This window comes from Brienomyrus brachyistius, unplaced genomic scaffold, assembly GCF_023856365.1.
Source record: "Brienomyrus brachyistius isolate T26 unplaced genomic scaffold, BBRACH_0.4 scaffold59, whole genome shotgun sequence".
NCBI lineage: Eukaryota > Metazoa > Chordata > Actinopteri > Osteoglossiformes > Mormyridae > Brienomyrus > Brienomyrus brachyistius.
In genome coordinates, this window is record NW_026042334.1 from 1,276,158 (window position 1) to 1,296,166 (window position 20,009).

The 20,009-nt window shown below is 49.5% G+C and overlaps 1 protein-coding gene across 1 annotated transcript in view; it reads right to left on the reverse strand.

Moving 5' to 3' along the window:
* The window catches only part of LOC125724987 (unconventional myosin-XVIIIa-like), a 75,596-nt gene that overhangs the window by 19,185 nt on the left and 36,402 nt on the right, over positions 1-20,009 (reverse strand). Inside the window, 18 exon segments of the mRNA XM_049001489.1 lie at positions 310-438; positions 4,436-4,501; positions 5,769-5,878; positions 6,544-6,778; positions 6,863-7,049; positions 7,137-7,296; positions 7,387-7,534; positions 10,215-10,301; positions 11,791-11,983; positions 12,463-12,553; positions 12,713-12,886; positions 13,727-13,738; positions 15,255-15,399; positions 15,704-15,767; positions 16,269-16,369; positions 17,233-17,375; positions 18,356-18,566; positions 19,633-19,809. Coding sequence (XP_048857446.1) covers positions 310-438; positions 4,436-4,501; positions 5,769-5,878; positions 6,544-6,778; positions 6,863-7,049; positions 7,137-7,296; positions 7,387-7,534; positions 10,215-10,301; positions 11,791-11,983; positions 12,463-12,553; positions 12,713-12,886; positions 13,727-13,738; positions 15,255-15,399; positions 15,704-15,767; positions 16,269-16,369; positions 17,233-17,375; positions 18,356-18,566; positions 19,633-19,809 — 2,433 coding nt within the window.

A 20,009-nucleotide genomic window follows, 5' to 3' on the forward strand; every position in this document is an offset into this window, starting at 1 on the left:
TGAACGGCCGCGGCTGAACTTGGAACCCGCCATGGTACTCTGTAATTAGGACGAGTAAAGCCATCCGCACAGTACGGGCAGGCCGATTAATCAGAAAACATGAATAATGTTTGTTTACAGCTCCGAAGCGAAGAGGCCGGATTGGAGTTTGTTAAACGTTTTAATGATGGCAATACAACAATGGACTCAGTACAATATTAACATCTCCAAATTTGTGAAAAGACGCATCTTAACTCCCCACTTCCCCCTCAATGTTATTTTGGATGAAACCACTTCCTGACACAGACCCCTTCCCAGGACTCAAATTACCTTTCTCTTCTTGACGGATTGTCTTGCCAGGTATCCCCTGCAGGCTGCCTGGAACAGGGCAATGTTACGGCGAGTCTGATCGTCTCGCTGCTCCTCGAGCTTGGCCAGTGTGCCGGCTCTGAAGAACACCTGCGGAGAAGGGTGCCGGATGAGACTGCAGCGGGGAACCGGGGCGAGCCCGGCCTCACGGCACGGCCTGATCGTGACACATCAAGACGCGGCAAGAAAATCGGGCCCATGACAGAAATTAAGCTTACCTGTTTCCCCGGAGACCAAATATTATGAATGCGCAAATGATGCAATGGCAGAAGGCCAGAATGAGCTTTAAAGTTTCATCCCATGTTTGAGAGAATTTCAAACTTCAAAATTGTGAAAATCGGTTGTAAATAAAAGAACATCCAAGAAAATTCTGATTAAAGTGGATTATTGCGGAAAAAATGTGAACAGCAATCCTGCCAAACAAAGGGGACTTCAAAGGGCCTATCCTTACCCTCAACGCACCTTCAAAACCATCTTTCTTTCTTCAAAGGAGCCTCACTTACGTTACAAATTTCTACACAAACCTTGATAAACCCAGTGACTATACAGTGACTCTTCAGTAGTCAGGACGTGCAGTGAAACGGAGGTGAAAGACAATGGAATTAATTTCCCCAAAGTGCTGTTTACTAATTCTGGGGATGACGACGGCAATGTCTCACGAGTGTCTTCATCGTCAGCTTTGAAGGAGTTACTGGAAGAAGGGAAACTTCCTTGGGATTGTGTTTGACAGCCTACTTGTCACATTAGAACCCACAGGAACATTAGACAGTGTTGAAAGACGACCACAAATAAGTTGGACTTTACTGACAGTCCCACAACCCTGACCATCATCAGACAGCTGGAAGATGTATGGATGTATCTCCATGACAGTCTAATCTTCTTAACATCACGATGCCATCTCTGAAATAGCAGACAACAAAGGACAAGTGCCATACCTCAGACTGTCATGTCCAACTCTCAATCAGGACCCGGCCCCATGAGATACACTTCAACAGTCTCTAGAACGTATTTTCTCTTGTAATCTTGCACGTCAGGGACCATTATTGGAATGTCGAACTGGCTAGAGAAGTATGGGAATGTGGTATTTGTCTTTTAGAACACACAAATATGCATTCGAGCTGCCGTAATGTAAGTGTACTTGGCAATAACTTTTGCCGGTTTAAGGTGTCCGCTTTTGATGCAGCGTAACCATAGCGACACGGCCTGCGCACATCCACGCAGTGGAAATGCGTTGTGGTGCATTTAGGGATCTGCGTCATTCTCGGAGACTGAAGGGAGGCTTTCAGGAGTTTTGCAGTGATGGATTTACTCGCCCACGTTTCTTGCGAGGAAAAACGCTGAGCAACGCAAATGGGCCCCTCTCTGTCCCCCCCCCCCCCTCCCCGTCCAGGGGCCCAGAGGCGTGGGTGCTGAACCAGGAGCACAAACTGCCAGCTTTGTCTTCAGATAGAAAAGGGGGGGAGGTCAGAGCAAAATGGCATTCCACTGTTGGCGAAGGGAAAAATGGTCACGTTTTCCAGTGGCCACTGTAACAATGGCGTATGGATGATACAATGTTCCTTGTATCCATGACCTCATACTGAAGAGGAGTGATTGCAAAGGATTAAAATGATCACAGGGGGGTCTGATCCTTTTATTTATGTCTCTCTGTCTTTGGGTTCTTGCTTTGTTAGAAGATGTTGTCGCTCCTGCTCCAATACTGCTTACTCTCATCCCTGAGCATTCACTGGGAGTTCAGTCTTGCTGCACTGATGCCTAGTCGACTCCTCCACAGCAAACACAGTGGTCTTAGGCAGCCAAAGGAAAATGTTTAAATGATCTTCATGTTGGCGTAAAAGTCTGTCAAAGTGCGTCAGCTTAGCCAGTGAAGAATCTCTTCTGAAGTCACCTCAGTATTTGCAGTAACCATGGAATACAGTCATGTTTTTGCCGATTCGAACACTAGTACACCATGCGTGACTAAATCAATACCTCTGCGTTAACTAAATTTATTTAGTTATGTTGATGCTGAAATTTAACAAATACATGAAACGGCTGGGGTGCCCCTGAGGAGAGGTTTGGGAAGCAAACTGTATTTATCTACCTATCCAACACGGTATCAGTACGTTTATGGAGAGCAGAAGAAATTCTTGTTACGTTTTATTGTCTTAATGTTCATTTACATATATTTTTATTTTAAACTGTGGTATTTTTTCTGAGCAAATGTACACCCGACTACCTAGATAGCTTTAAACATTTTCTTTGACTGCCTAAGACTTTTGCACAGTACCGTTTGTAATGTGCCAAGTGCCTGACTTAATGCACTTCGCACAATTTAGCGTCTGCTAAGTAAAGGAGAATATCTCTGAGTGAGGTGTTGTGTCAGCACTGCATTATGGGTAAAGAAACCAAGCTTCAGTGGAATCAGTGGTTCCTAAAGCCTCATGGGCATCCAACTACAAAAGAAACAGAAGGGAGCCGCCCACTTTATGGTCTGTGACGGCCCCCGCGACTGACGCGTCACTCATAGGTAGTCGAGTCTGTTTATCTTGCCTTTCCTGCCCCAAGTAGACAGGCACGTGGAAATGTCCAGAAGGGGCTTCTCTCTCTCCTGGGTGATCTCTTACCTGCTCGCCTGAAAGCATTAATCTGAGTTTGCTGGGGCACTGTGGGCGTGTGCCAAGGCAAGGAAGATGAGAATGCACCCACACCACCAACCAACCCCCACCCCCAAAGGCTCCACTCCAAGAAAGCAGAGAGCATTTCTCAGGCAGTGGACCCAGGGCTGGACTGGCCGTCTGGTTAAGAGAATTAGTCGTGGCGGACCTCCCCCCGCTTCCTGGCACTGGCAAATTTGATCATATGTGTGTATAAGAGGTAGGGGTCTGTATCTGCAAAAAAAATATCCAGGGCTGATTTTTAACCCCAGCTCAGCCTTGGGTGGATCTGTGCACTTTTCTGGAGGGGTCTCCCCAGGTACTGTGGAGCCACTGTGAGGGTGGAGTGAGGGCATGTCGGACCACGTCTCTGACTCCCCTACCTTGAGGTCACAGTAGGGTTTTAAGGTCGATTCTGCAGTCCTGCACGTCTCGCGAAGCTGTGATCTTTCCGAGTGGCTGTCAGCACTAGTGCTGCACCTGGTATCAATTCCAACAGGTCCTTTCATGCTTTTGCATAAATACCCTAGAGGGCGCGAGCGGTTGCAGGGGCAGCAGCCGACATCGCCCACCCATACCGAAGCGGCCATCTGTAAATGTCTTCTCGTTTCATTTGTCGTACAAACTGCATGCAGGCAAAGCACAATACCGAGACGATCCTGCCGCCATAGCGAAATATTCCAGCCTGTACATATAAACTTTGCGAGAAGAACCGCATTTTTTTTTCTCATAGACAAATTCCCGATGGTGTCATGAAATCAATGAGATCGATAGCTGGCTGCCTGCATCGAAATCTTTCTGAAAAACGAACTACAATGGCCATTATTTCAGCCATGAATTCAAAGCGCCGGGTCCAAAAGGAAATCAATTCCGATTACGGTCGTCTGCCGTACACGCTGTTCATAAAGGTTCTCATATCTGCAATGAATTTGCTGTTCAGCTTGTCTGATATACTTCAATATTGTGGCATGTCAAATAAAAAGGCACGCGCACACAGGCACCCCGCCGACAGATACGTCTGAAAGACGTCGCCTTACAGACTGCTGCTCGGTGTTTGCAATGCAAATGGACTTTTGGTGCCGAGACTGAGAATGAGTCACGGCTGACAGACCTGACAAGCCTTAATCTGGAAGAAAAGGAGCAGGACAGTCCTGTGATGAGGTTACGCTTTTTTTTTAGCTGGCCGTTACTGATTAGCTATTCACAGGTAGAGAATTACTGATAACATTTCGGAGTTAAACTTCAGCTTGATGGGTAGCAGAACTGGACTTGTCGTGGAGTGTGGAATACATGGCGTTCTGCTTTCATGCACACGCGTGGACGTGTGCATCGGCCAGCTGCACGTGTGCTCGCTGTGTCCGGGGAAGAGAGGCAAGAAACGACAGAGAGAAAGATAGAAATAGCGAAAAGGAGAACTGGAGATTGATAGCGGAGACGGCCTGGGTACTCACCCTGCTCAGACCCATGTGGTAGTTGCTCTTCTCAAGATCCAAAGATTCCAGCAGCTCTTCTACAGCCTGTAACGCATGGAGGAAAATATATAGTTACAAGCCTCTTCCCAAGGACCCACCTCTGAAGCCATTCTCAAAGAAGCATCTATCTGACCGAATCAGCGGTTACCCGCTAATAAAGACCCGTTTACAAGAAATGGACAACACCCCTGTCAACAAATCATCCACGAACCGATTAGCTGATCACAGAGTCGCTGGATTGACTAGACACTTCAGTAAGAAACCACGCAGAGGCCAGATGATTAGGTAAACAGTGAACAGCCTGCTCCTCTGAACAGCCAATCATGTGTTTATAAAGGAATACAGCACAGAAAAAAGGGTCAAGAGGGTCATTTTCTGTTCGGCCCAGCAAGGCGTGTAATCTACACAATTTCTAAGTGGTGTCATATGTGCAAGGTATCTCAGAAACAGTCACCCTCCTGGGATTCTCAGACACCACAGTGGCTAGAGTTCACAGAAAAATCGAGTGATGAACAATTACATCCAATCACTGGCATTCCAGAGGCTGGAGAAAAGAAAAAAAAATGTTAATGAGCAATGTCAGAGGAGAATGGCCAGCCTAGTTAAACCCAAGTGGCAGGCCATAAGGGCTCAGATTCCAGCTTAGCTACAACAGCTGGGTGCAGAACAGATTTTTATGGAGGCAGAATTGGGCCCTACTACCTCAGTTGCCCATGTAGGTTGCACTGCCTGAGAGGTGCCTTTTGGTCTGAGGGGGCTTGGTTAGGCTCTGAAGCTGAGACACAGCAGGAGCCTAAATTTTCTCTCTTTTTCTTTCCTCCAACCCCTCATTTCACATAATATGTAACTCCAACGCAGGTCATTTTACTGGGCTGCTCCTGTAGGCAAACTCCTCCCCTTAATAAGGATCCAGCTGACCGTATGTCGCCTTCATGGTCATGTGGACTAATTCCAAACCTGTTCATTAGCCAGACCAAACCGGCAAGATGGGCCCAAATAAACTTCACCTACTGATTCATGGATAAACCCTTTTACTCTCTGAAGTTCACATGGTTTTCTGAGTCCATTGCAGCAAAGCAATTAAAACCTCTCCCCCGTATATACACTACACAATGGTCTATCCTGCCACTGTTAATCGCAGATTAATCACCCAGGACAATAAGTTGTGACAATAGACCTAATTAATAGGGTTTCTTTTGTTTTATTTTCTGTCACACCTGTGGGACAACAATGCAAACCGGTTACTAAATCAATGATCAGAGGTTCTTTTGGGGGGGGGGGGTGGTCACAGGGGCAACAGTTAAAAGCTCACCCTCTTCTCGTCCGTGACAATGTAGTTGCGGCCGTGCTTCTTGGTCAGGTGGGGCGTGAGCACGTCAAAGCGGCGACGAAACTCCGAGAAGACCATGTGATCGGGGTACCCTGGGCGAGTAGAGGAGCACATGTATTTTGGGTAATTGCTCAATGACAACTGGGCTCATGTAAAATTAAATTACAGTCCTAGTCAAGTCTGAACACACCTCTCTGCTTCAGCTATTGTTATTCACCTTACAGTTAAAAACCTCTAGGCGATATAGTAATGCACATCAAATATTGTGACGAGCAGGTGAAGCGTTCAGCATCTCAAACTAGCCCCCTTTTGAAGCAAAAAAAACATTCATATGATGAGCTTTGCAAACTCTTGGCAATCCCTCAACCAGTTTCCAGATGTTGCCACCTTGAATGTTTCTCCAACAGTCCTAAAGGAGTTTCCACAAGGTCTAAGCTGGTCACCTTGATCTTACTCTATGATCTAACTCATCCCAAACCTAGGGGGATTAAGTAGGGGGATTGTGGGGGCCAGGCCATCTGAAATAGCACTCCTTCTTCCTTGTTCACAAGATCATACTTACTACATGACCACGAAGTGTGTTTAGAGTCATTATCTTGTTGAAAAATGAATGATTTCCAGTAGGTGTGTACTGACCTCTGACTGGTATTTGATATCAGACACAGCCAAGGTCATTTCCATGATTCTCTACTTTCAGACCAAGAATGCCTGAACTGAAATGTTCTGAGATGACTTAGAGCATTGGCTGGCACCCCACCTTGCCTGTAGATCCGTAGGGCGTCGAGCAGCTTGGAGCCACGGAGCTGGGCTCGAAGAAGAGCCACATCCAGCTGCATCAGGCCGGTGACGCTCTCGCCCTGGGCCTCGCCCTCGGCGGAGCGGGGAGACGGCCCACCCTGCACTCGGAGCTCCCCGCTCAGTGCGAACGCCTTGGGCAACAAGCAGTGCACGAAGTGGACTCGGGACCTCCTCACGGTATCGATGAGCGCATCCTGGAGGAGGGGGGGAAGACGGTGAGCGCAAGGATTTTGGGTGACTCCTCCGAGACCTTTTTGAAGTTCATGACGTTGACTCACCACTTGCAGCTTGATCTGGATGCAGAGCGACTTCTTCTTGACGGCAGCCATGCCGGTGGTGAAGGTCTTCCTCATGCTGGTGGCCCGGCGAAGAGCCAGCTGGGAGCCACCCTCCAGGCCGGCGATGGAGCCCGAGAGCACCGTGGGCCCACCGGTGCGGCCCATGAACAGGCTGCTGATGTTCTTCCTGCAACAGAGTTGGGTAAGAGTTGGGTATGGACTGGCCAACGACGGCGATTTCTCCGGTGAGATACAGGCACTGCGGCTTGCATACTTCTGGGAGTCCTGCAGCAGCGTGGCGGCATTCAGGGAGGCGGGGTTCTGCTTGGCATGGTTGAGCCAGCCCAGGACGTCATACTCCACCCAGTCTGTCCCGTGGCTGTGGCCCATCAGGAAGTGACGCGGCTTCTCGCTCTTCAACAGCAAGCTTTGACCTTGAGACGGGGGAAGAGACGTCACCTTCCCGACAATGACAGTACGTGATGCCCAGAGGAGACGGACGGTCGCTCCCGGCAGGGCCTCACCTTTCCCCTTGTCCTCTCCTTCGGCTGGGCCGTAGTAGCTGAAGAGACGCTCTAGAAGCGTGTCCTCGGAGCCCCCGGGCTGCAGCGCCTCCTCCTCCATGAGCCAGAGCAGCCCCCGTGCCTCGTCTGTCCGGGCCAGAGTGCGCACCTAGCGGGGGCAGATCGGCCAAGGGCGGGTCACGTCTGCATGCCGGGGAAGGTCGTGCTGAGCCTCGTAACAAAGATCCAGGCTCACTTCACGCGCCCGCACACACACACGCAAGCTAGGCCTACACCTCCCCTCCTGACGAGCGCCAGCGATCCTGGCATACTGCAGCGGAGACGGGGAGCACCGTGAGGACGGGCCGCCCACAGTGCCCGCACGCTCATTAGCGCTAATATGGAAATAAAAGCTGCCGGGGCGCTGGAGCGTTCACAGACCCCGCTCTCCCGTTCCCCACTTAAGCAATTAAACGCCAGTAATGGCCGCCACGATTCGCCTGTCTAACGCTGTAACATCACCAAGCTCACCATTTCGTGACGTGTTTAATGGCTAGGGGGAAAATGTTTAAAAATAGACAAAACCCCCTGAATCCAGCAGCAGCTGATGGCAGCAGTAGTGCTTTTATTTATTTATTTTTGCATGGTGCTTTGACCACACAGGCAGGTGAATGAAAAAAGAGCAATGTTCCTTTAAAAAGATGCAGTGTTACTCTGCAGGTGTGTTTGGCACTACACTGACCATAGGCAGAAGGAAAGGTCTCTATGCCCTCAATCAGAAGGTTGCTGGTTTGAATCCTTTCCTGTTGGACACCAGGCCCTACCTGGTTTATATTACTATATTATATTTGTGGGGGACCCCACAATGTAATAAAAACATGTTTTTTTTGACATTGTGGGACCATTTTCCCCAAAAAGATCTGTTAATGCAATCACACAACAACAAAAGGTATATTTTGTTTGGTTACCTATGGTTAAGGTTAGGGCCGGGGGGGGGGGGGGGTAAAGTAGTAATACTGTGATTTGAGTTTTTCCCCGCAGAAATGAATGGAGACATGACAAAGATATAATTATAAACCTGCGTGTGTGTGTCTGTCTGTCTGTCTTTAGGGAGGGCAAGGCGGGATGTGTGAAGAGAAGCACTGCGATGAACCTGTACTTCTACAAATGGCAAATAAAGCATCACTGCATTTAACTGGAAGAGCAGCGGTGACTGTCTGCACAGGCTGCCAACAGGACGACAGCAGAAACGGAAAAACCTCCTTAAATCAGGCCGGCTGTGATAGACAGAGAGAACTAACAGGTGCGTTTTAAGCATGTCCTCTGCACACGCTCAGGCTCTTCCCGCGCGGACAGCCGGAGAAGCTCGCCAGTCACAAGCCAGCCCAGCACGCCGGTGCCAGGATGTGTTCCACGCACATTCCGAAAGCTGCGAGGCTTCAGACAGACACGGCGAAGGTGTCGCTTTACTGCAGGCACGCCGGCTGTCCTTCAGGTGTCAGCGCGTCTAACGAGGGTGACGCTCAGCGACATCACCCCAGGCAGAGGCAGTCCAGAGAGGATACCTTCTCCATGGCATAACAAGCTCACTGAGGCGGTGGGGGCACTTTTCAGAGCCAAACAGCTCATTGTTTGGCCAGGTTGACTTTGCTAAATGGTGAAGGTGTATTTTTCTTATCTTTAAGGGGTATTATGCACAAAATTATTTGGCACGACAGGTTGGGCACTGCGACGGCACAGTGGCAAGGAAAAGGCCGAATGGCCCGAAAAAGCATCCACAGAACATTTGCAGACTTTATCCGCAATACACTGTACTTACGACAGTTTTACTTCATGTCTGATTATTCTTTACATTGCTTGATAACACAGCCAAGCTGCCAACAGCAGACAGAACACATATCCTGGAAATCAACAAGCCACATAAGCAATGTACTATTCATTTTGTAAATCGAATCCTTAAGTTAAACATCTATATGTAGTGACTATAATTAGCACATATCACAATGTGTCTTATGTTTACCAGCGCACAGCCTCACTCAGTGAAATGTTTCTATGAATGCTTTTAATGTTTCACGGGGAAGGAATCGATGAGGCATTCAAAGTGAGGGATCCGGCTACCTGGCATTGCTGTAATCAGCGAACACGCCGTTCCACATCAAACTGCCTTTTCTCTCAACTCCGCAGGACCCCTTTCACCCTCGGCGCACAAAAAACAATGCTCTCCCCCCACTCTGCCGGCAAGCCCCCCAGTGCCTGCTTTTGCTAATTTACCGCGTCAATAACCAAATGGATGAAAAAAATAAAGATACTAATAAAGAAAGAAAATGGGCTGAAGGAAACAAAAAAAATGAACCCAAAACACGTGTCATCGTCCGAGCTACTTAAATTGGACGTTTTCCTCCGCTAATGACGCGGGTTGTAAGACAAGGCTTGTGGTGAGAATTAAGGGGGGTAAAATGAAACCGAACTGGGCAATTAGCGGCTTTGATGTGTGATAAAAATGCCAGGCCTGCGTTAAGATGAAGCAAAAGGCGGATTTAACAAGTACAACTTAACATACAGTTCCTCAAGTCAGTGTTTCCCAACCTGGGACTCAGAGACCAAAGACAGTCCACTTTTTTGCAAAAACATGCACTGTCTGCAGTACTCTGAGGACTGGAATGCCCTAAGTGTCTGTTTTACTGAGGATTGAGGGGGCGGGGTCCGTGGAGAGACCACATCTAAACAAAACAGGGCATGCAATGCATGATGGGCCGTCAGTGGAGTCCCGCACAGGTCTCGAACCTCTGGCTGTGAGGGCCAGAAAGACGAGCCGCGTCGTTCCAGGATTCGGGCACAGTTACACTTACCAGTGCTTGAGCTGACGTTTGGTCTACAGCAGCTACAGAGCGAGACGTACTGGACTCAAGCTCATCCAAGGCAAGCTCTATGTTTTCCTACGTGGAGAAAAAGGAGTGTTGAGTGACTCAGTTTAAAAGCATCCTATTGGTTATTTCACGCTCGTGAAACTAATTTCATTGGCTAACCAAAAGTCTGCCCCTGCAGGAAGGCTTATCAATAAAACCTTCTAAACAAACATGTGTATGATATGCAAACATTTCCTTTTTCATGCACCATCTCCCCACATCAGGAACTCAAAGCGTTCCGCTAACTTTTTTTCCCCCATTTTAATGACTACTCTGGAGGCGGGAAAAAAAAAAAAACACTTTGATTGCCAAGCTGGAACAGGAAAACATCGCTTTTGCGACAATCGCAAGAGAGCGGAGGCTGTCACGAAAACAGGCCCAAAACATTCGTCGTCGTTGTTGTTGTTGTTGTTACTGTCCTGACGTCACATACGGGGAGCAAGCAAGATGTCCTTAGTGACGGACGTGGGCCGATTATATTTAGAAGCAACTGACAGTTGGGTAATTCAGGTCCAGAGAGTAAAAGGTCATAATTACCCATCTGATCACACAACTGGGAGGGGATGAAAGGTGAAAAGGGACACGTTTTATCACAGTACTGGGATACTTGTTGCCGCAGGCTGGACCAACTCTGACAGTTTGGAACCATTTGGCGTTTGATTACACCAGGGGCGAGATGTTGCTGCAGATGTACAGGCACATGCATGGGAGATGCACTGGAAAGTGACTATAGCAACATGTCGGTAAAGGTGTGTGTATGTGTGTGTGTGGGGGGGGAGAGGGGAGCGGGGGTGCCACTACAGCTTCCAAATTCTGGAATCATCCTAACTTTTCCCCCTTTGACGGCACCCCTGCAAAACACCCAGCCTACTAGCTTTAGGTGAGATTGGTCAACATGGGAGGAAGAACCTGCATCAACTTAGAGTTCATCTGAACTCCGCCCCCACCTGCCATCCACCCCAAACCAAGACAAAAGCAGGGAGCTGTGAGGCACAGAGCAGGGCCACAAACCCCTGTCAGCACGCCACGGGCCAGGCCAGACGCACACAGCGAGGGGGCGACACTGCTGCTGTTGCTGGGGACATCCTGACAAAATGTCCCAGCGGGGGCTGACGAGACAACACCGCGCCCACCCCAGCACATAGGGTGAAAGATATCATCACTGTGCCCTCGTAACAGGTCAGGCTGGCCATCCACAAAGGGGCCATTGTGTGTCTGGCAATCACTGGTCTCAAGTGGGAGAGAAAACACTGAGCGACTTTGTAGCCTTTGAATCTGGGCAGTAAAGGTCACTGGTGAGGACGGCCCACTGTTCCCACACAGCATCCTATTGACAACACTGACAAACGGGGTTTCAATGGAAAGTCTGAGCTTGGGAAGGTCATGTGACCCAGAGAGGGGCATGGCCGACGTATGAGCATTCTACAACTGAATTACTAGGGGGGAAAAAACGGACTGTGTGAGACTTCAGCATGAGGACTGTGTTAACATGTGTTTGCATGCACATCCGCGGCAATACCTCCTTGTAACGTTCTAACTCCTGCACGAAGGTGCGCTCGTGGAACAGCGTCTGCAGTCGCTCCTGTGTGTAGTTGTGACACAGCTCCTCGAAGGTGGCGCCGCGCTCGCGCTTGGTCAGCCGCGGGTTCTGGAAGCCCGGCGTGTCCACGATCAGCAGCGAACACAGGGAGTGCTGGCTGGACTTCAGGGCACTGGGGCGAAGCGGACCAGAGCAGTGGCGTGAGGAACAGCGGGGAGCAGCACTGACACATGTAATACGTTCACAGCTTCCACGGCAGCGCTCAACTATCATTCCTCAAGGTCCAAATTCCACCAGCAGCACAAAGCCAACGTTCTCTACGTCCAAAAAAAAAAAATGCAGCACAGGGGATGGGTTCCCCAAAGATAAATTTCACCGACCAGGGGGAAACCATAAAATTTGCCGGCCAGGGGGCCGGAGTCAATCACGCAGGCCGGATTCAATTGTATTCAGCTTCCCAGCGTCTCAGACATTCTCAGGCCTGATGCACAACAAATCTGGATATGCAACCAACTCATAAAGAATGACTAAATAAGATAAAAAAACAATTGTTCAGCCCAAACATAAAGGTCACCAGAATCAGTGAATTTTTTTTTAAAAAAAAACCTAAAACTCTAGAGCAGGAGAGGCCAATGAGGAGGTGTGACTGACCGATTGACGAGGGAGATGAGGAGAGTGAAAACTTCAGAATACAGGCTGGAACCCATCGCCTCCAGACACTCCAGGGCTGTGATCTTGGGTCCTGAGGAAACAGAAGTGCTAATGAACAGAGGTGTCCTCTGCGATGCCGGAAATGCGTGCGACACCAAGCGGGAACTGGGACGCTTCAGGAGTACGTTTAAGAATCGGCTCATTTCAGACCGTCAGGGGCAGGGTGAATAAACAAAGGTTTCCAACGCACCTGAGCCATCCCCGGACGCCGAGTCGTCTGGGCCCTGCCGGAAGGAGGTGGACCTCGGGAGGGAGCCCTTGTGCTGGTGCTTGAATATGGAGGAGGAGAGCTCCTCCAGACTGCAGCCCAGCAGGTAGGCCGCCTTTTGGGCCCATTCGTGGCGTGCAAACTGCTTTCGTCCAGCTGCAAACAGCACCGGGAATCCATCAGACTAGCACACTCCAGGACAGTGCAGGACACAGGTAGCCAGCGGCCCCTGCCTGCCCAATATCCTCTTCTGTGTGGCATTAACAGTACACTCCCATTAACAGTGACTTTACCCATATTTGTATGAAAATATTTAACCTTATTGCCATGTTTTTCCCCCATCATGTAATCCTAAATCTACGGTGATTTTGACCAAGCGACCGCATGCCTGAATTGCAAATTCAGTCATGTGCTGTATTTTTGGCACGTGGTATCTTGCCTGTGAACACCCCCCCCCCCCCCCCCCCCCAATCCCGCACCTGTCTATGACAGACCGAGATCAACTTCCAGTGTGGTTTGCATCCGGCGTGCCAGAGACGGCATCTAACTGCTGTGTTAGAAGTCAAACGCAGGCAGGGAAACTGAGCCTGCATTCCGCACCAACTCCGTCCAAGGAACGTCGGGAGTTGGTGCGGATAAACAAGCCCGCGTGTCGCTCTGCTCAAATCGGGTAATGGAGAAAACAGGGGAGAAGGAGCCGGCTTTAATTTTCACCGGACAGAACATGAGGACGGGAATGAAAGCGAATAATCTGGAAAAAGCATCCAATGCTGTGCTTTATAGAAACACATCATGATGCCCCAGTACTGTCGTGGGGCCGAGACAGCTGCCAGCTTTGGTACGAAGGCATGAAATTGTAAGGGGGAAAAAAAAAAAACAAACAGTGAAAGACGACAAAGCAAAACAATAAAAATGCTAATTACAGAAGGTCTGGTAATAACGATAAAGGAATTACTCAGGAAAGAGAAGAAAAATATAAGTATGTTTTTTTTTTACCTTCGTCTGCCTCTGCATTGCAACGACAGCATGCAACATGCAAGTAAAAACAGAGACGTTAGGGACACAGAACTTCAATCTGTCAAATGGCAATACAGGATGGCAAGGGGGGGGACACAGACACAGTCGCACGCACAACCGGACATAGCGCTCTGCAAAGGGCAGGTGAACGAAGTGCGCGGGATGGGGGGGGGGGGGTGCTTGTTCGTGTGCTCTGTCTGGGAGGTTCGTTCAAATAACATCCACAAAGATCTGAGAAAGTGGCTGCTTACTGGATGGTCTGAATTAAGCACACCACATATGTTATCTGTGCTCTCTCTCTCATATTTATGCTCTTTAACTGCTATTAAATGGGGGCTTGGACAGGTATCTTGCAAATACCTGTTCTGTCCTTTTCTCTCCAAGAGCTGACACAATGGAGAGGAAAAAAAAAAAACAAAGATCAATACTGCCCCCTACTGGTACAGCTGTATTTGCACCAACAATGGCAAATTTGTTTTGCACGGAAACTGCACGATTTAAACGCGTGTATTGCTGTAGTCTCAAATTAAATATTCAGCTCGCAGCAGCCGCACACCAGGGTGGCAAATCGTACGCAAATCACACAGAGTTCACAAACAGGGTAGACCGCTGAGGTGTTTTCGCTCCAGCGTAGCTCGCGTGGCGCCGGGATGACGATGATTCCGTAAACAGGTATTTCCCTTTGATTAAAGAGCTTTAATTGACTGAGCTTCCCGCTGGAGAGAAAAAGAGGCCCAGATGGAGGGAAAATGCATGGAGACGGGCCGTCAAACAGCATCACATGACGCCGAGGCCAGAGCCGGGCCGCATGCATGCTGTTGTCCGCGGTTCCGCCAGCGAGGGGCCTTTAAAGATCCCAAGGTCAGAGTGTGCGGTTCAAAGACGTGCATGCAAATATAGATAGAGGGCATGGAAAGCAACTGACAGCTTAAAAACAAGAAAAGTTCTTTACCGCATCCATCTATGTCGGAAACTGCCGGAAGGGCGACATTAGAGACTGTCATCACTGTGCTCCAATCGCTCCCCGCCCGGAAAAAAACACGACTGCCTTTTCCGCACCGCATGCTGCGTCAGGCCCACAATGCATTCGCTGTTCCTTAATTACTTTTGTCCTGCTCTTGTTTGTGTCTTTGGGGTTGGGTTTTTAATTAACTTTGGAATGAGAGTGTCAGTGTTAGAACACGGCTTGGATTCTCCTCCCATATTAATCAAACGCACGTGCTACGTGTATCTGAAAGGAGCACGACAATGCATGACACGACAGGCGGGTGATAACGAACGACGGACGAGTTAGTCATTTTGGCATCAAGGAAACCACAAGCAGGAGTAATAAATGCTAATAAATATTAGCCTTACATTCTGATAAATACGTTCAAATGAGAAGGTGTCACGGGGATGGAATAGAACGTCTGTCATCTTGTGTGTACAGCGTTACAGTTAGACAGCTTACTGCACAGGAGCAGGGCAGGCACAAGGACCCACCAGCGCCTGCGGTGCGGGACATTACCTTTTGTGGCCCCTGCGGCCCCCAGGTGGTATATAGCCCCCAGGATGAGCCACACAGCCTTCTGCTCCTCAGACGAGATGCCTAGCACTTTCATAGCGGCCTGGAGCTTGGTAAACTGCTGGGCAGCCTTCTGCTTGTCCTCAGGCTGTGAAATGGGGGGGGGGGGGTAATTGGTGGCCAGTTATGTGCCTGCACTTAAAAATATCAGTCTCCCTTCGCAGCATCTACTTGGACAAGACTAGCATTCCCTTTCCAAACTGTCCCGCCTCAGGAGATATCATCATTTTTCTTAACATCCCAAGCACGTGGCAGTCAGAGCAGAAAGCCTGCACTCTCATTCACGCATGAACAGCCTGCCTGCTGGAGTGACACACCTCCCCGCATGGTGCGCAAGGCAGATCAGATCAGATTCACTGGTATTCACGCTGGCGGCGCTCGTGGGAAATTACCTTGGACTGAGGCACGATTCCAAAGGCGCTGGTCTCGGCGAAGTGGTTGAAGTGCAGCTCCGTCCTGAGAGGGGAAAGGCACAGAAAGTGTCACACAGGGGTTTGCAGGGCGACCCCTCATAAGCACCGGCACCGTGGCCTTGACGGCCACCGCCAAGGCAGACCTCCGCCATGACAACCACCGTAAAACAACCCTGGTGGAATCGGCGCGGGAAGCTTGGTGCTGCGAAATACGACCCACGCGGGTGAAACGTGGCACCCAGCTCGCTCAGCAAGCCCAGGCTGGGTTTCGTCTGGCTGGTCGTATCTTATTTTGGCAGGCCGGGCCGGAGCGGCTGGCCAAGCCCAATTGGACGGGACACCACGGAGCTCGGACCTGTGGCCCCATGTGACCTCCTGGCAGGTCTCACGGCCCACTTTTAGCAGCCAGATAAGACGGGGCTAGGCATGGTGGCCGCGCACAAGTTGTCCTTCTCCGAGACAATGGACAAGGGCCTGCAAGGCTGACGAATCGCATACCGACTCGCACAGATTCCTGCGGCCTCGGTTCGTGACGGCGGCTCACCTGAGCGTGCTGTCTGCGCCCGCCATCATGTAGTAGAAGACGTTGAAGGTAGATTCTCCCTCTGGGCGCCTGGAGACGCGCAGCTTCTCCAGCAGCATGGTCTGCGGGTGAGAAACCAGGCAACGGAACATTGGCACTCTGCATCCTGCCAGCTGAAGGTGGAGTTAAAGGGGCAGTTCATCCCAAAACTGAAAAAGATACGTTTCAGAGGGGCTTTAGTGCCGTCTATCCATCTAGGTTGTTCTGCTGGGAGTTGCCTAGTTTTATAGGCTGTAGAAATGTCAGTCTTCTCTCAAATATAATGGGAGTGAATGGTATTCTTTGTGTAGTGACTAAAGCGCCGGAAAAATACATTTGGAAAAAAAAAAAAATCGACAGCAATGTCTCTTACCAGAAATCAGGACCCAGTTATTGGCGATAACCCATAGATTTTGTTCTGAGTAGTTTAATGTGCGCACTATTTGTTTCTACCAAGCTCCACACACCAACCGTGTCAGTGTGCATAAGATATCGCCGGGGCGCTCATACTCGTATCCCAGCAGAACAATCTAGATGGGGAGATAGCATTAAGCTCCTATAAAACGTATCTTTTTCAGTTTTGGGGTGAACTGCTGCTTACCACCGTTGTGTGGTTGCACAGCATGTGTGTGTGGACTCCCGAGTACTCCAGTGTACACTCCCGAGTACTCCAGTGTACACTCCCGAGTACTCCAGTGAACACTCCCGAGTACTCCAGTGAACACTCCCGAGTACTCCAGTGAACACTCCCGAGTACTCCAGTGTACACTCCCGAGTACTCCAGTGAACACTCCCGAGTACTCCAGTGTACACTCTTGAGCAAAAAAAAAAAGAGCTAAACCCAAATTGCATAACATTTTTGCTCAGGTGTGTATTTGGGCAGCGCATCGCAGTCTGCATGTCCATGTGTGCCCAGCGCATGCCCGACGGACGGAGCGACCCGAACCTGGATGGAGGCCGATGCCACCTGGCCGGCTTGGTCGAAGTCCAGGGAGACGATCTGGGAGAATCGGCTGGCGTTGGTATTCATGGAGGTGGCGCTGTTCCCAAAGGCCTCCAGGATGGTGTACACAGCCTGCCACTTCTCAGCTGCGGGGGCAGGGGGATGACAGGAGGGCGGAACGTTAGAGGAGAAGAGCACCTTGACCCCATCTGAGAAACTTAGAACAGCAGGTCAGACCCAGCAGCGCCTCCCCTCAAATCCACCGCCCGGACAGATAACCAACCGTCTCCAAACGATAGAGTTAATCAGCACTGCAGCACTAATTAGGCAAAAAAAAGCTAAATGCGACTGAGGCCGTTTGATAAGCTAGGCTAATTAGGGAAAAGCGGAGCCTTCGGCCGAATGTAATCCGTCAGGACTGCCCGGCGGCCTTCGAATGGCGTCCACGCCAGTCCCGTTTGCCCTGAAGTAACCATGGAAACCAGGGATACAGTAGGGTGTCCCTAAGCCAATGGTTCTCAAACTCGGTCCTCAGGACCCACTGCCCTGCTTGTTTTCCAGCTATCCCTGCCCTACACACTGCTGATTACCTGGATCAGGTGTGTTCAGTCAATCAGAAGCTGAAAGACAGCTGGGACTTGTGTGTGGGGCAGGGATAGCAGGAAAACAAGCAGGGCAGTGAGTTTGAGAACCACTGACCTAAGCATAGGGCGGTTTGGGCTGAGCAAGCGAGAGGGAGCCTGGGTGAGACACCACGTCCGTGTGTGCGAGTGTGTGGGTTAGGTTTATATTACATTGTGGGGACCAAATGTCCCGCCCAATTTAACAAAAACCTGTTCTTGACATTGTGGGGACCAATTTTCAGATCCCCACAAAGATCTGTGAATGCAATCAAAAAAATAAAAAAAGTCTTGTATTTTCTTTGGTTACTTATGGTTAAGGTTAAGTTCTATCTTTGTAAAGATAGTAAAAATATGAAAAGCAAGCATGTCTGAACATCGCAGTACATGTTTCATCAACATCGATTTGTGATTGGTTCACACACTATCTCAGACAGCCAATGAACTGCACCCTAATGTGTGGCCACGCTGCCGGTCTCCGGAAAGCCAGCAGGCTCCCAGCTCACCAGAGAAGATCTTGCCAGTGCTGCCGGCGATGGAGACCAGGTACTGCACCAGGTGCTGGGAGTTAGTGGTCTTGCCACTGCCGCTCTTGCCCAGCAGCACGATGGACTGATCCTGGCGCGTGGTCAAAAGGTTCCTGTAGGCTGTCTGGGCCACGGCATAGATGTGGGGGGCTGTGTCTTCTCTCCGACAGCCCTTGAACATGTGCATCACCTGTGTGTGCATGTGTATGGGGGGGGGGGGGGGGTTCACATTATCAACATGCCTGTTTAACATGCGCATTACATCACCTTCTCTGAAGGTGCCTAGGAGTCATGGTTTCGATTACAAATTACTGTAAGCAGTGCTTTGCAAAAGCTAGCTTGCAAAAATAAAATTTGACCGGCCTTTTTATAGTGTAATCTAATATTGACATGTTACAGTATAATCAAATTCTTACCAGTCTTGAACTACCCTGCTCAGTCTTGGCAAGGGAGACGGCGCACAAACACACCAACGCTCGCTTTCATTTCAGCTACAGTTCCGATGTTGGGCTGTTGCCGAAACTGTCAAATACCGTGAGCGGGCTGCAATATGCCCTCCTACTGGCTGTTAGGTTTAAGACTTCGCAGTGGCATGTTTTGGTTTGCCATGCAGGCCATTTGAGCATAGTATAAGGTTCAGCTGGGCTCATTCGCGTCGGCCATCTTTACCAGTGGCAGGATATCGATGCCCTTTTAAATTCACATCACGGTAAATGCTCTATTGGCTGCTGACTGTTCATCACTTCATTACACTCCCGTTGGGGTACAATTACTTCAGATGGATGACAGTCCTCAGTCCTTTCACAGACACACACACACACACACACACACAAAGCACCTACTGTATTTCAGTGTGTGCCTGCATGATCTTTGTAGAGTGGAGTTACAGCTATAAATATTCTTCACAACATCCACAATTGTTTTTTTATCAACCAGATAAGTCAAACAATACCTCACCACTTCCTAAAGGGAAGAAGTGGTTACCAGGCTGATCTACTTTGAAAATCAGCCTTTTCCGAATGGCTGAATCTGTTTCCATGCAATAGTATTGTGTGCTGTTAAGTAAATGCTTCCACACTAAATATCTGGGACATGTCCATTCCTCTACAGTAATAATCAGCATAACTTTTATACCCTAACCATCCTACACTGTTAATGGTTCATCCTAACTATCTAAACAAGTATCCAAGTTACACGTATACTTTGTACACTCAAGGTAGCCTACACTGTACACCTGGACAGGAGGCAGGCGCTACCTTCTCGGAGTAGATGGAGGGGGCGCTAACAGGGTTGATGACCACCATGCTGGGTCCAGCGTACGTGTGGATGAGGTTTCCTCCGTAACGCTGCCGCAGCGAGTGCATGACGCTTGACTCATTCAGGTACTGGAGGGAGGCGAGGTTCTCTACACGGTCAAATGACGGGGGGTTTGCCTGTGAAGGGAGCACAGGTCACAGGTCAAAGGTCAAATGCTGCCAATGAAGAGTGCCATAAAAGCTACGGAAAAGCAATTCTGCAACCAAAATCGTAATCTGTTTAAATCACAAGTGATGGAAAATCTTCACCAGGGTCTGCAATATGTCTAAATATCCCATAATGATATTCTCTGTTCCGATCCCTGTGGCCAAGACAA